We start from the raw sequence: 17,227 nt of genomic DNA, 5'->3' as shown, positions 1-17,227 counted from the left end.
TGAGGTTTTAGAGGGCTAAAAGTAGCTTTAAAAATTCCAAGCAGCTGACTGCGCATATACAATCCCAGTGTGCAACTGCACAGACTAGAAATTAATTTTGTTTCATCTGGCTTTCCTGATTGACTCTCCTTCATGTTTTTATGTGTTTTTACATGTACTGTTTTTTAAGTTGGCTTTTAATGCCTTTTTAAGTTAATGGCTTCAGGGCCCTAACTGGACAGACTGGCGGGACACTAGTATTCTAAATAAATAAGAGGGAATTCACAAAAGTGAATGAAAATCAGCCTCAGAATAATGTGAAAACATCTAAGATGAGTCAGACAGCTCAATGCCATTTCTCTGAAACTGAAGCTAATTGTCTCCTGGATCTTGTCAAAACAGACATTATGCAGAAAAACCTGTAAAATTAGTATTGAAACATTTTTATTAATGCATAGTTAAGAAAAAGTACTGGAACTGCAAAATAGCAGCAAAAGACAATAATTCAGTTATTCCTAATTTTAGATACTATGTAAGGCACTTTCAGAGTGTTTGAGATGATGAGGCATAAAACAATTGGTAAATTTTGTGGAACAGTTTATGTGAAAGGTAAATGCTCTTTATTATTGATATAGCAGCTTGGATCCTATGCAGTTCTTTCCTGCTTTTCTCCTTCCCCTTGCTGACCACAAATCTTTGAAATGGTGATGCTAGAAGTTGGGAAACTCATAGGGGGAAAGCCACAAGGCCTAGAGACTTCACTGAGGAAAGAGAGCCAGCAAAATTGTTGTCTTCTGTCAGGAGAAAGTCCATTGCACAGAAGCAGTACCAGCTTGTTTCCCCCTTCATGGTGCAGTCCATGGTCTGCCTGGCTTTTTATCCATGTGAATCCTTGCAACTATTAGTATCAGAATTTTGGAGGACTCAGGAGACACTGGTTGAAGAAGGAGGGTAAAGAAGACCCATACCTGCACATATTGCTTTACACTGGTTTGGATCCTATGGAGCACATGTATCTAATACATTATCAATAGAACATACAATTACTTTGGGAGGGAAATGTTTGGACTCTGTTTTTCCCATAAATAATATTTGAAATTAATAGATGTTCCCCTCCTGTTACAGATATTTAAGCCTGTGTGTAGCCAGAGACGTTTGATGTGAGTAAAAGGGAACTTGGCCTTTGGCAGATAGCCTGCAGCCAGTGGCCAGGATTAGCCCAGTGAATCCAGGATTAGCCCAGGATGCTGAAAGGACTTGCTGATTTGTTTAAATTTTATTTTTATGTTTTCTTGTAAGCCACCTTGAATCTGCAGTAAGGAGAAAAGCACAACAAATACTTCAGTAACTTACTCATAGACAAAATAGGCGTTCCATTTCAGTTTTCTAAATTTGCTTTTAGATCCCCAATTCTAGGCACAGTCTATAATCAAGTTAATTGACTTTGCCTTGAACATACTGCCCTTATTAAAAACAATGTTTCTGTCATGCCTGGCAACTATAACATTAGTGAACATCCACCCAAAGTATGGTAGCTGGCAGAGAATTGTAGTACAAGCTGAACTTATTTCACCTACTGCAGTTCACTATAATTTATTTTATTTTAGTAAATTTCTATTCCGCCCATTCCCTGTAGGGCTCAGGGCAGAGTACAACATATAAAAACAATAAAATAGAATAAAAACATTTTATAAACAGACGACTCAACAGCACTCAGACTACCATGACATCACATATTGCCCAGCCTAGCCATCTCACATCATGATATCTCATAGGGATGGCAGTTTTTATTCCAATTCCTAGCGCAGATGAAGTGCTGGCCAGGCAGGCCAACCAGATAGACGCTTACAGCCTCAGCTAAAAGCCTGGCAGAACAGTTCCGTTTTACAGGCCCTACGGAAGGCTAATAAGCCAGGTAGGGCCCGGATCTCAATAGGGAGCTGATTCCACCAGGTTGGGGCCAGGACTGAAAAAGCCCTGGCCCTAGTTGAGGTAAGGTGGGCATCTCTTGGGCCAGGGACGGCCAACAGATGTTGGGAGGCCGAACATAACGACCTCCTGGGCGTATATGGAAAGAGATGGTCCCCCTCCACAGTTAATTCAGGTATTCTCATTTTTTGGTCATAGTGAACATCTCTCAATTATATAGATTCAAGACAGCTATGCAAGCATAAATGAACAGAACTAAACTAAAGGCATATGTTTTATCTAGCAAAAATAATTTTTGCTTTCTGTCCAGGACAGAGTGAAAAGAACCCTGGGGGTAAAGGCACCTGGGAAGCAAAATACTGGGTGACAAATATGGAACATTATCTATTTAATTCCTATAGCTAACAGAAAACAAGGGTAGGGGTGGGAGAAGATGTCCAATCAAGATATTGGTAGGGTTCAAAAAAAGATTTCCCTTATCCTGTACACTGATGCTATTATTCCCCCCTTTGAATATACAAGGAAGATAATTTTCCCAGCAACTATATTGTCTCTGTTGTGTGTATAGGTTTTGTGGTCATTGTTGGTCCAGATGTTTCTAATGCCAACTTTATTCCAAAATCTTTCAGTTCTCTATATAGGAGACTTTACTTTGCTGTCTTTAAGAAGATGACAGTTAGCTTCAGTTTAGCATCAGCTTCCTCCTCCTGATCAGAGGTGAGAAAAAGAAGTCCACAGGAAGCAAAGTTGGTACTAAATGTGGCAAATGAATGTCACTTCCAAGCAGCTTGTTGTGAGCAACATTCTTGAAAACACCATTCTACAAGGCTGTAAATTGTATGCAAAAGTGCACAAACCCTCCATTCATAAACAAATCCACTTTAAATGTATCTATTGTAATCTCTGATTTTTGCATGAACTTTTCATGTTGAAATTATTCATAATTTATGTCCTCCTTTTTTACAGCCAATTATATTTCAGGTACCCATCTGTTGACTTGCAAAAAGCTGCATCCTTCAAATAGAGAAAAGTGAGTTGCTACAGCAATACACACAGGAGCCTGTAAACTATTTGAATGGAAATACACACTGTTCTTCTACAATTCTGCAAGTTCTCCTCAGTCAATTCCCAAGCCTTCTGCTATCACAACAGATGCTATCATAATACAAATATTTATATTTGACTAGATAAAACTGTTGACTGAGTAATATATCATAAATTGTAATTGTAATCACCACTAGTGGTTAGAGCAGTTTACCACACATACACAAGATTGCTAATTACTTAATTGTAATAACTATTAGAAACTGAGTTGAGCAGGGCTCCAAAGAGGCAACACAGAAATTTTCTAAATAAATAAATCACATTACTTTAAAAATAGAACTTTTTATTGTTTCTGCCATTTAAATTGTCATGTTTTATGTTTTCTGAGACAAATATGGTGAAATGAGATCAAGTCATTACAGACAGATAATCTAAAAAGATCCCCCTCCACATCACTGGAAGCCACATAGCTCCCTGTCCACTCACCCAACAAACAGAAAACAGTCTAAGCTTTTCCTCAGATGGAAAGCACTGGAAAAATGCCAACAGTTAACAAATATCTTATTTATTTAGGAAATTGTTATGTTGCCTCTCCAGAATCCTGTTGGAGATGGTTAATCTGACTCAGAAAGGACAAACTGTGCACATCAAAGAGACATAGAAAAATATTGATGAAACTCTAAGACATTAATCTAGATTAGATTACTGGAATACGCTTTACCTGGGGCAATGATAATGTTGACTAGAGCAGGTCATAGGGACCATACAACTCCAGTCGTGTTCCATCGACACTGTCCCCTTCTGTTGCTGTCTTCTGCCAGAGGGTGAAGACTTTTTTGTTTCTTTGACATTCCCTCAGTGACCTCTCCTTCCTCCCCAATGTTTGAACTGATGTTTTAATCTTTTTTTACTTGAAGCTTTGATTTTAATTTATTTTAATGATGTATTTGTGTGTTGGTTTTAATGACTTTTAAGATAATAATTTAATTTGTGTGTTCTGATTTATTAGCTGCTGTGGTGCCCCTATGAAGATAGAAAGGCAGGGTCAAAATCTTGTAAATAAATTAATAATTGTGGCTCCATGCTTCATTGGAATTCCCTAAGGTGGTAAATGTGTACAATACCTGGCCTACAGAAAACCAATGCAAACCATTCTGCACATTTTTACTATAAAGAATGATCTCATAGTCCCAAAACAATTACGTTTGGAAGCAGTTTCTATCATGCTTCTCTTCCTTTCCTCCAAAGAAACTGACTTGAGGGTTGGGCAATGTCCTATCTAGGCACAGACCTACTTATTTCTTTTAACAGATAATATGCTGGGCTTTCTTTGAGCAGGAACGCACAGGAATGCAGTTCCAGCTGGTTTGGTATCAGTGGGTGTGGCCTAGTATGTAAATGAATCCCTGCTGGGCTTTTTCTACAAAAAAGCCCTGTGTGGAACAATGGTGATGTCAGGGGGTGTCGCTTAATATGCAAATGAGTTCCTGCTGGGCTTTTTCTACCAGAAAAGCCCTGATAATATGCATTGTGTGTCCTCAGACCATTTTCTGGGATAGGGCTCTCAGCCCACCAAAATGCATGCATTATTTCTCCAAAGAAGAAACCAAAAGCAAAATATTTAGTATTGTAATAACAGTCAATTAGAAGCCCTCTGACCACATCCTTATCTATTAATAGTAACTTTTGAATTGCCCTTCCCAATTGTATTCATTTATTTTATACAAAAAATAAATTTCTAATCTGAAATACCAGTTTTGTATATCTGTTATTTGTGGTTATTGACAATAATGATAAATGTAAGGGGGGGAAATGGTTTATGTAAAAAAAATTCAAAGGAAACCATGTGTCTTGATAGAACACTTAAGTATTGGATCCTGCCACTCTGTTCTGATGGCAGCTTCTTACATCATCAGTGGAGTGGAGTGGTAAGATTCAGCCTTTGGGCCTCATCACACACTAAAGTGCTTCACAATTTTGTGTATTCTTCAGGAATTAATTCAGGAATATTTCAATCAGTATGATTTAAAAGTTGAATTTATTTTCCTGGGGGTATCATTTTTTAAATCTCAACTAGTTCACATTCATTCCAAATTAAATTTTGAATTCAGATATAACATCCACTTTCCTGGGACAGGAATTCAAATATAACATCCTGCAATCCTAAGAAGAGTTACATCTCTTCAAGTTCCTATGTGAAGGACGAAATGTTAGTAAAAACCTGCACAGTTTTTAGTCAGGAAAGTCTTTGGGAAAGACTTCAGGATAGGAAGGGAACTAATTTAGTCTCCTGGGTCATATAATGGCAGTTAAAATACATCATGATCAGAAGTACTTCTACTTTTGCAGATGGGGTTGTAGGCCGTGTAGGTATGTAGCCAGTTGATACACATGCCTAAAAATCCTCCTTCCTGGCTCATATATTTGCCTTCTTCCAAACCATTCTTTTCAATGTAGTAAAGACTGCAATATGCAGAAATGGGTCATATTAGTACTTCAACTACATCACTCAATTCACAGGATTTGATCTAGGGGTGTGGGAGTGTAATCTGCTTCTATCACAATCCACCTCTTTTCCCAAAAGCCTACCTTGTCCAATATTTCTTGCGCTAATACTGAAAAAGCATGTTCAATGTTTATATTGTTCTTAGCACTGGTCTCAAAAAAGGGTATTCCATACTCCCATGCCAGCTGGAAAACAAAAGAGAACGAAAGGTTATGTATTCTGATGCTAAGTAAAAGTGGAACTAATTCAAAGCCAAGGAACCCCAAAATCAAAATAGGACTTTACAGTCCTGATTATGAATACATGTATGCATTGAAATTACATGCATAATTTGACATATTAAAGTAAAATATTTAGGGTTAAGATGAAAATATATACTGCTGAACAACAGTACTTGTTATCTAATAATTAGGAAAAACATATTCTTTAATTTTACTGGGAGTCCTGATAATTTCGCCAACCCCCAGCACAAATGCTCATGAGTTAGGTTCAAACAGGGCCAGTCCTGCCACTAGGCAAACTAGGTGATTGTCTAGGGTGTGAGCCTTCTGGGGTGATGAATTGGGCACTCCCTTGTGACTTGATGACATTATCAGTGCAGGGGAGGGCACCAGAAGATAGCCTTGCCTAGGGTGCCAGATTGTCTAGGGCCAGCCCTGGGTTCAAACCAATACCACCTACTGGTTCTCACTTCCAAAACAGCATAATTATGTGAGACCGTTATCAGATATACTACATATTAAATTAAATTTTACCATAAGGAAACATAACTTGCAGTTTAAACTGTTTATAATTTTAAAAATCCTTACCTCTATCAATAAGGATAAACCAAGTCCTTATTTGTAAGGAAAAGATCTTTGAAATTACAAACAATATTAGCCCAACCTTTTAATCTGGTTTTATATTGTTTTACAACAATAAGTGATTGTTCCAACTATGAGTTTCCAGCACGGACTGATCCATTCAATTTACACATGAAATGTGTCCTTTTATAATGAGTATAATTACTGTTATAATAGTAACTTGTTTTTCCAGGCTATCCTAGTACAATTCTGGCAGAAGTAGACAAATGTTAGCCAAAACTCCCCTCCCTTTACTGACATATTTTAGATAAACCCAAAACAAGTCTAAATAATGGAATGGTATTTCACATTCCTGTTATTTATTTATATTAAAAACACTTGTTCTATTATGCAGAGTGCAGACCCATACCTATTACAAATGTCAATACTTGGTAAAAGTGTTTCCATTCTGTTTGTGTTATCTTTATTGGGGTATAACAACATTAGTGTAATAGTTCTGGGGGGGAAATTCTTGAATCTTGTTTTTAATACATATCTGATATCTTTCAAATATCAAGGAATAAATTATTTTCAATGAGAGTATATTGGTGGATAATTCAGAATGAATATATCTCAGTTGTGAAATGTCATGTTTTATGAAATGCTGGCTGTCAATAGAATCTGAGCAAAAGTACATGAAAGCGTGACTAAATCAAAGCATGCGACATATCACAACTGATATACTCACCGCCAACTCCATACTGAAACACTCCCATCAAAATAAGTTTTGCTTCAGCTTTTTTAAAAAATAAGTTTTAACCCATGCCAATTCTTAAGACCATTTTCAAAAAACCTCAGTATCCTCCTAGCATATTTTGTGGTATCTTTATTTTAGAATGGCTGGCATTTAAAGGTAAAAGAAAAATATTGTTGTATCAATCCAATTTTAAAATTCAGTTGGTGTGCACTAAAACTAGAGAATGTTCGTGTAATATATGAAGTCCATTTATTTATATAAAGCTCTTATATAATTTTTGAATCTGCAGTGATTTCTTATGGATACAAGCTTCCTCTGGTGGGGCAGCAGGAAAGAAATAGGAAAGGTCAAATAAATTGAGGAAGGAAAGAACCAGCATGACTCTTTGAACGCTGAATTCCATTCTTTTACCTAATTTCAATGCAGAGCCCTTGCAGATGTCTTTCCTGCAGGTTAGCAAAGGGGAAAGGCATAGAATTTACTGCTATTTTAAGCAGTTCTAATTACAGGTTACTTTTTATAGGTGAATACGTGGAGCAAACGAAAAGGATTAAGGTATTTGTGCCAACAGGCAGAAACCAAAGAAGAGCAAACCTTTTAATCAATCATATTAGGAAAATTTCAAGAATCTCATCCCAACAAAACAAGTTAGCGTTCAAACTTATCCTAGAAACTCTGTGTGAATTTATATCACCCACCTTCAATATACAAGAGTAGGGCAAGTTGACAAGCCAACAATTTTATTTTAATTTGAAGCTACTTAAAGTGTAATCCTAGGAACATATTCCTATGAGCAAGTCCTGGAGCAGACTTCATTAGGATTCTTAATAGATTTCAGGATTGCACAGTTAATGAAGCAAAAAGTAGCCAAACCTGTATCCAGTGTCCCCACTCCTGTACTTATCTGCTCCAGAGAAAACTCCAACAGGGGGTCCACCGCCTTGCCCAAATACCACTGAAGTCCAACAAGAGGCTATGGGGAAGGGAGCAACAGTGAGGCAATTCTTAAACATGCACTAAACAGAGGTGGCCAGACTGTGGCTCGGGAGCTGAATGTGGCTCCCAGAGGTTGAGGAGGAACGTAATGCAAGCTTACTTTCAAGTTAGCGTGCATAGCATCAGGACCTCAGTCAGTCTCTGGGTGCTGACCCATAGGTAGGTGACTATTTCTGCCAAGTGGGAAGTGGGAAGGAGGGGAAAATAGGCAGGCTTGCCAGCTCTTCTCCACCACAGAGGTTGAATGTAAACCTAGAGAGAGAAAAGAGAGTGCAAGAGCACACAGTTCTGATTGGGACTAAGCTCCATAAAGAGCATAGGGAATAATGGGAAATTGATCCGTCGGTATCGGGGGCTCTGTATTTTGAGGAAGAGGCACCATATTTTCAGTATAGCATCTAGTGCCCTCTTCTCAAAATACCCCCCAAGTTTCAAAACAATTGGACCAGGGGGTCCAATTCTATGAGCCCCCAAAGAAGGTGCCCCTACCTTCATTATTTCCTATGGAAGGCATTTAAAAAGATGTGCTGTCCCTTTAAGTGTGATGGCCAGAACGCCCTTGGAGTTCAATTATGCTTGTCACACCCTTGCTCCTGGCTCTGCCCCCAAAGTCCCCAGATATTTCTTGAATTGGACTTGGCAATCCTAACAGAGCGAAGCTTTAGTTATGCCAGCAAAGCCCAGTGGAAGAATGAACATTCTTTGATACCTGTAATGCCTCTCTTCAGGTTCCTGTTTAGTCTTACTAATATAACAGAACATTATACATTTATTACTGGAACTAATGCTACAGGAAAGGAAGTAGAGAGTATTAGCTGTTCTGCTTCCTAGGAAATTCAACGAGAGGCAGAAACCAGAGTCTGTCATGTTGTGAAAAAGGAACCCTAATGGAACAGGAATTCACAACACAAAGGGAGATACTGGATTGTTCCATTAACAGGAAAGGAAAATTACTCTCTAATTAAAGCTAGTATTCAAAAACTAGGAAACAGAATACCAAAACACTGCCCCCTTGTGAATGTTCCTCATGATAGCCTCAAATGTCACAAGCAATTGTTTGAAAAAAGGTAACAGTTTTCACAGCTTATTCAAGGAGCCTCCCTTTAGCAGTACAAACTGAAATTTGTTTGTAATTTCTGGTGTATTTTCGATTTATGCAAATATTCATTCTATAGTAAACTGGCTGCTCCTTCCAGATGACAAACACAATAAAACCAGGCTGCCTTACAGACAAGACCAGGGTCTCTAACATTCCTTTTAAACCAGCCTGATGGGGACTGAAAATGCTCCAGTGGGATTTTAGAACATCTCAGGTCAATTAAAGGAGAGTGGGGCACGGGTGGGGTGGGGATCCCCAGACAGATCCGAGAATCCTATATAGGGAGATTTTCTTGTACATTATTATTTTTTGTACATTTTTATTCTGAAAACAGCAGCTTTTAATTAAGACAATGCCTGCAAGATGCCATCATGTAGTATTCCTCCTACCGAAGCAGGTTGAAAGGTATGAAATAACTATAGTGCTAGTTCAGAAAGCACTAATCCTTATCATCAGTCAAAAGCACATCGAGATGAGGGTTACACTTGAATAATGATATCAGTCATACGTTCAAGCTGATATCTTCATAGTGCAATGTGCGTACACTGTTCTTCCACCATACAAATCCCAAGTAACATACATAGGGGCCAGCCCTCTCTATTGCCATTTCTCCCTCGTCTTTACTTCTTGGAATCTACTATCCATTCCAGGCCATTGCTACACTATCCCAGCCGGTAAATGGATCTTTGAAGAGACTGATTGCTGGGCAAATTGAGCTGTTAATAAAAGGAAAGGATTTTTTTTTTAATTTTCTCCCTTTTAAGAACCCTTTCTGTTAGCAGATATGTGTTTTTCTTTTATATTTGTTCTGTTTAAGCAGGGTTCACAAATATATTACCTGAGCAGGGCTTTTTTGGTCGAAAAAGCCCAGCAGGATTCATTTGCATATTGGACCACACCCCCTGCCATCACCATTGTTTCACACAAGGCTTTTTTGTAGAAAAAGCCCAGCAAGAACTCGTTTGAATATTAGGCCATACTCCCTGCTGCCAAGCCAGCCAGAACTGCGTTCTTGTGCGTTTCTGCTCAAAAACAAGCCCTGTACCTGATCATATTTTCATGCTTCTGTGGCCATTTATTAAGAGTTGTAAGTCTAAACTTTTTGATGTAGCTCTTTGTATTTAAGAGACATTTCTCAGGATCAATCAGTCAATGAAGTTGCACTGAAGGAAGAGGGAGGAGAGGGTGGTTTGCCCTTCTTTCCCTGCAGCTCCCTGATAACACTTAGCTATCAAGCCATGCAGATCTCTTGACCCTGGAAGTAAGCTTTCCTGGAACTGGAAGGGACTCCAGGGAAGGTGATGCTCCATGCATTCACAGAGGGATCCAAACCACTTCTACAAATCAAAACAGCCCTCATCCAAACCAGCAGTGTGACTGGTGTAAATACCACTCTGGGAAGACAAACTTACCAGTGCAATTCATTTTGACGGCAAAATCTGTAACTCTACTGACTAGTGAATGTTCCTTTCAGTTATATAAATGTTAAGTAAATAGTTCCTTTCCCCCTTCATCTAACTTTATGAATCTTAAACCAGATAAGCAAATGCTAGAATATCAGTCAAAGCGGAAAATTTCAAAAATATCATTAATTTCTCCATTTATTTTAGTGTATATATTTGATAGCTACATGGGGCTCCATCATGTGGATCAGAATCTCTCTACAATAAACCACCTAGAACTAGGTATAGTTTTCTGTAAACCTGGGGAAAACCCAAGATTTGCAGGGGGAGGGGCGGAATTAAATGACAGGGAATTCCTCTCCCAATATTATAAGACACTACAAAAACCTTCTCGCAAAATGTGTTGGTGTGACCACTAGGAGCAGGCACAAAAGGGAAGCTACAGCCATCTTTCTTGCTCTACATGCCTGCCTCTACTCAGCTGTTCAAAATGGGATTTCACCTTCCCATAAATCCTTGAAGGTTCCTCTCTTTGTAATAACTATATAAACAAATAGGACTGTTTTTCTTTCAGGTTTTTCATTAAATATCTGACTGCGCATTTTTAGCTCAGAAGTCTTTCTAAACAAAAAAACCCCCACCCATTTATGGCTTGTATTTAATATTTATACTATTAATGCTCATATTTAATGAATGTAATATATGATTCTTCCCTTGAAGCCAAGAGAACTTAATCTTTTCAATTAGCCAAACAAATGGCTTCACAGAAAGATAATATTTATACAAACTAAATATTATATAAACACACAGTTGCTTTATTAAATTAAAATAGTCATAGAATCATAGAGTTGGAAGGGACCTCCAGGGACATCTAGTCCAGCCCCCTGCAAAATGCAGGAAACTCACAAATACCTCCCCCTAAATTCACAGGATATTCATTGCTGTCAGATGGCCATCTAGCCTCTGTTTAAAAACCTCCAAGGAAGGAGAGCCCACCTCCTCCCGAAAAAGCCTGTTCCACTGAGGAACCACTCTTACGGTCAGGAAGTTCTTCCTAATGTTGAGCTGGAAACTCTTTTGATTTAATTTCAACCCATTGGTTCTGGTCCTACCTTCTACAGCCACTGAAAACAATTCCAAACCATCCTCTAGATGACAGCCCTTCGAGTACTTGAAGATGGTGATCATATCACCTCTCAGCTGCCTCCTCTCCAGGCTAAACATGCCCAGCTCCTTCAACCTTTCTTCATAGGACTTGGTCTCCAGACCCCTCATCATCTTCATCGCCCTCCTCTGAACCCATTCCAGCTTGACTATATCCTTCTTAAAATGTGGTGCCCAAAACTGAACACAGTACTCCAGATCAGGTCTTACCAGAGCAGAGTAAAATGATACCATCACTTCACGTGATCTGGACACTATACTTTTGTTGATTCAGCCCAAAATTGCATTTGCCTTTTTTAGCCACCACATCACACTGTTGACATGTTCAGTGTATGGTCCACTAAGACCCCTAAACCCTTTTCGCACATACTACTGCTAAGACAAGCAGGACCGGATCTACATATTTTTGAGGGGGGGAATTAAAAAATGGCGCCCCCTTATGGGCAATTCTATCTTATGGTCCCATAGAATACAATGGACATACCCAATTTGGCGCCCCCCCTCTGTCGGCACCCAAGGCAAGCACTCCCCTCTGCTCCCCCCCCCCCCCCCGATCCAGCCCTGAAGACAAGTCTCCCCCATCCTATAACCATGCACTGGATTTTCAAACCTAAATGCAGAACTTTATATTTATCCTTGTTAAAATTCATTTTATTGGTTTTAGCTCAGTTTTCCATTCTGTCGGGGTCATCCTGTATCCTGTTTCTGTCTTTGTTGGGTCTTGCATTTCAGTCCTGAAGTTACAACGCAGCGAACGCTACAGAGGTGACCAGTGGGAGTCCACTGGTCCCTGGACGTAGCTCGCAAATACACTCCGCCAATCAAGATCTGGGGCGGGAAGTTTAACTGGCCAGGATTGGAGCTGGCCAGGCTGAGGGTTGTTCCGGGGTATGTATATAATCGGGACCCGGCCCGCGTTTCCCTCTCTTGTGATGTATTCGCTAATAAAGCATATTGTCTTCAACATGTCTCATCACTCAGTACATTACAGTGGTGACGAAGGTGGGATCCTAGCCAGGTAACTCCCCAAGCGGGACTTCGCTGACCTGGCCGGAGACGAGGAGGGCACGTGGTCTAGGGAGACTGAAGCGCCCGCCGCTGCCGCCATGGCTAACCCGAGTGGGATGACGGGCCACCTTGCTGAGTTCGACCCCGCCAACCCCGATAGGTGGGAGACCTACACGGAGTGGGTCAACTGCTACCTACGAGAGAACATGATTACAGCCGACAACCATAAGAGAGACGTGCTCCTGAGTGTCTGCGGGGAGGCCACATTCGAGATCGCAAGAGTCTCTCAGCCCCCGCGAAGATCACGGAGAAAACGTACGAAGAGGTAGTCAGACTCCTGACCGGGCACTTCTTGCCCCAGCCATCCATCATCGCCCGCCGATTCCTCTTCCACAAGAGGGATCAAGTGGCGGGAGAGACGGCCGCTGTCTACCTGGCCGCCCTCCACCAAATTGCAGGGAACTGCAGCTTCGACAAGCTGGATGAAGCCCTGAGGGATCAATTCGTCTGGGGCCTCCGAGACGAAAGACGGCAGCAAAAGCTCTTTGCAAAGGAAGAGCTCACCCTCCAACTCGCCTTCAACAAAGGCACCGCGTTCGAGAGAGCAACCAAAGCTTTCTACAACCTGTGAGCGGAAGCTGTCCACCAGGAGGAGATGGCACCAGGAAACCCAGAGGAGGAGGAGGCACACCAGCTCCGTCGCCAACCAGGAATGGGGCCGAGAGCGCCCACTTGGCCACGAGCAACAGAGAGACCAGCCAACACCAAGTGTGCCAGCTGTGGGGATCCACACGAGCGACGGGACTGCCCCTATTGCAATGTGGACTGCAGGAACTGCGGAAGAGTGGGCCACATAGCGCAGGCTTGCCGGGCCAAGGCCACCCGCAGACGCCAGTCCACCAACCACGACTCGACCGATGCCTACTTGACACATCGACTAGCCTGCAGGTAATGAACTTGCCCCTCACTACTCTCGATAAGGTCAGGGTGTCGGTCCTAATCCAGGGCGCTCCATGCCTAATGGAGCTGGACTCGAGCTCCTCCATCTCCATAATTTCGGAGGAGTCTCTAAGAAAACTTTGCCTACGTGGCTGGCCCCGGCTGCGACCGGCTGATTTCATACTGTGGGACTTTCAAAAAAAGTCCGTACAGATTTTGGGTTGGGCGACTGTAAGGGTAGAGTTTAAGAACTTTAAGGGCACGCTGGACATACTTGTGGTCAAATGCCAGCTCACCACATTACTGGGACTGGCCTGGTTTCGACCGCTGGGTATTCAAATAGTGGGGGTGCAGCAGATGCAAATGCAAAATTTCAAGCATGTGTGCCGGGAATTCCCAGAAGTGTTTGATGGGTACCTGGGGTGCTACAAGGGGCTTCCCATCACCTTACTCCTCGATCCCCACGTGAGACCGATAAGACTGAAGGCCAAGCGAGTTCCGTTCGCACTTAAACCAAAAATAGAAGTAGAGCTGGACTGCCTCACGGCCCAGGGAGTGCTAGAACCAGTATCCTACGCTGCATGGGAAACACCAATAGTCACTCCAGTGAAGCTGAATGGAGATGTGCACATATGTGCTGACTATAAGTGCACAACAAACAAGGCACTCCAGGACAATCCATACCCTATTCCGGTGGTCAGCCACGTACTAGCAGCCCTAGCAAGCTCTAAGGTTTTTGGGAAACTGGACCTGGCCCAGGCATACCAGCAACTCCCGGTGGACGCCGAGACAGCAGAGACTCAGACCATTGTGACTCACAGGGGAGCTTTTCGGGTGCGGCGGTTGCAATTTGGGGTTAGTATGGCTCCAGGGATCTTTCAGAGCATAATGGACTCTCTTCTCAAAGGGATCCCCGGAGTGCAACCATTTTTTGATGACGTTTTGATCGCCACCCCGGACGCTGAGGAGTTCAGCAGCCATCTGCGAGAGGTACTCCACCGCTTCCAGACGGCAGGACTAAAAAATGAAGCGGGAGAAGTGTTCCCTTGGGGTGTCGAGGGTAGAGTTCTTGGGGTTTGCTGTAGACGCCACGGGAATCCAGCCGACGGCTGACAAGACCAGGGCAATAGTCCACACCCGGCCCCCACGTGCAAGGCGGAGTTTCAAAGTTTCTTGGGCTTATTAAATTTTTATCATTCATTTTTGCCCCACAAAGTGGCCATCGCAGAACCCCTTCATAGGCTCCTCGATAAAAACGCCCCGTGGATCTGGGAAAAGAAGCAGGCCGCTGCTTTTCAGGCAGTCGAGGACCTCCGAGTTTCCAATGATGTGCTCCACCATTTTGACGAATCCCTACCAGTGATTCTGGCTTGCGATGCTTCCCCGTACGGGGTGGCCGCCGTTCTGGGGCACCAACTCCCGGACGGGAGGGAGGTTCCTGTGGTTCGAGGACCCTGACCCCTGCAGAGCACAACTATGCCCAGATAGACAAGGAGGCCTTGGCAATAGTGGCGGGTGTGCATATATTCAATTTCACGATAGCCATGGACCACAAGCCACTACTGGGCCTCCTTGCCCCAGACCACCAGACACAGCAAATTCTGTCACAGCGTGTCCTGCGGTAGAACCAGTTCCTCAATTCGTACACATATGCCCTGGTCCACCACCCTGGCAAAGCTATGGGACACGCTGACGCCCTTAGCCGCCTGCCGCTGCCCTCTATAGACCCGGATCCCACCCCTGCACACCATGTGATGTTTCTAGAGACTCTACCCGAGAGGCCCCTCCATGCTGCTGAGGTAGCTAGGGCCACGGGTAGAGACCACATCCTCACACGCATTTTAGACTGGGTGGGAAGGGGGTGGCCCACGGGCAAACTGGACACAGAATTCAGGGCATTCGCATCACGCAGCGATGAACTGTCCATAAACAAGGGGTGCATTCTCTGGGGTAGCAGGGCCGTGGTTCCTCCCCCCGCCATTGCAGAAGCAAGTGCTGGAAGCCTTACACGAAACACACCCGGGGATAGTGCTTATGAAGGCCCTGGCACGTAGCTATGTATGGTGGCCAGGGACGGACGAGAAGATAGAAGGGTGGGTTAGAAGGTGCCAACCCTGCCAAGAGTCCCGGCCTGATCCACCCAGTGCCCCTGTCCACCGCTGGGAGTCCAACAGGAGGCCATGGTCCCGGTTACACCTAGACTTTGCGGGGCCATACCAGGGCCAAATATTCTTTACTCTAGTCGATGCGTACACCAAGTGGTTGGAAGTGATTCCCGTAGCTTCAACCTCCACCGCGGCGGTGGTCAGAGCCTTGCAAAGGGTCTTTTGCACTCATGGGATTCCCGAGACCCTCGTCACGGACAATGGTACCGCTTTCACCTCCTGGGATTCCAGGAGTTCATGAATAGGTACCTCATCCAGCACATTCGGTCCACCCCTTTCCATCCAGCCACCAATGGCCAAACAGAGTCTATGGTGCACACCACTAAAGAGGCCCTGGGTCACATTGTACAGGGAGATTGGGACAACTGCCTGGCAGCCTTCCTATTTGGGAACAGAATCACCACCAATCCCGTCACCGGGTTAAGCCCTGCCAAGTTGCTAATGGGGAGGAAGTTGATCACTAGGCTAGGCAGGCTGCATCCTGACCGGGCCACAGACCTCTGCAGTTCCCCCGAAACCAGGAAAGCCACTAGGGGATTCTTTCCAGGGGATCCGGTATATGCAAAGAACTTTGCAAGCAGGCCGGAGTGGGTAGCCGCCCGGGTGCTGCAGGTCACCGGGTCTCATTCCTACGAGGTCTCATCGGAGGGGGGTCAGATCCTAAGGAGGCATATTGACCAGCTGCGCCGCCGCACCTTGCCGGAAGAACCAACAGCGATTGGGGGATCAGGGAGCGGGGGAGAACTAACAACAACACCCTCGGGAGCTACCCAGCCTATGCCGGCCGCACCGACTATGCGGGCAGAAGAGCACCACAGCGAAGGGAGCGACCCCCCCAGAGAGGAGGTTCTGGAACAGCAACATGCGGCGGACAGCCCTCTTCCGGCATCACCCCACCATAAGAAACCAGCCACCCCGCCAGCCACAGCGGCTGCTCCAACTTCCCAAATAACCCCGAGGAGGTCGACCAGGGAACACAGGGCACCAGCCTACTTGAAAGATTTTATGTCTTAAACTAAGGGGGGAGGAGTATTGTGTCTTCAATTCAGTCCTTAAGTTACAATGCAGCGAACGCTACAGAGGTGACCAGTGGGAGTCCACTGATCCCCGGACGTAGCTCGCAAATATGCTCTGCCAATCAAGATCTGTGGCGGGAAGTTTAACTGGCCAGGATTGGACCTGGCCAAGCTGAGGGTTGTTCCGGGGTATATATATAATCGGGACCCGGCCCGTGTTTCCCTCTCTTGTGATGTACTCGCTAATAAAGCATGTTGCCTTCAACACGTCTCGTCACTCAGTACATTACAGTCTTCTACTGTATTTCCAACCCTTACCAATTTAGTATCATCTGCAAATTTAATAAGCATTCCCTCTATTCCTTCATCCAAATAATTTATAAAGATGTTGAACACAACAGGTCCCAGGACACATCCATGAATTACTCTGTTTTTAATGT

General features: G+C 43.4%; 1 protein-coding gene across 1 annotated transcript in view; it reads right to left on the bottom strand.

The window, feature by feature from the left end:
* The window catches only part of LOC132574738 (ras-related protein Rab-10-like), an 80,471-nt gene that overhangs the window by 4,434 nt on the left and 58,810 nt on the right, over nt 1-17,227 (bottom strand). The window contains exon 5 of the mRNA XM_060242973.1: nt 5,542-5,643. Within this exon, the coding sequence (XP_060098956.1) occupies nt 5,542-5,643 (102 nt within the window). The remainder of the gene's footprint in view (nt 1-5,541; nt 5,644-17,227) is intronic.

Source organism: Heteronotia binoei, chromosome 7 (genome assembly GCF_032191835.1).
Source record: "Heteronotia binoei isolate CCM8104 ecotype False Entrance Well chromosome 7, APGP_CSIRO_Hbin_v1, whole genome shotgun sequence".
In the NCBI taxonomy this organism is placed as follows: Eukaryota; Metazoa; Chordata; class Lepidosauria; order Squamata; family Gekkonidae; genus Heteronotia; species Heteronotia binoei.
This window is presented reverse-complemented; position numbering and strand designations above follow the sequence as displayed.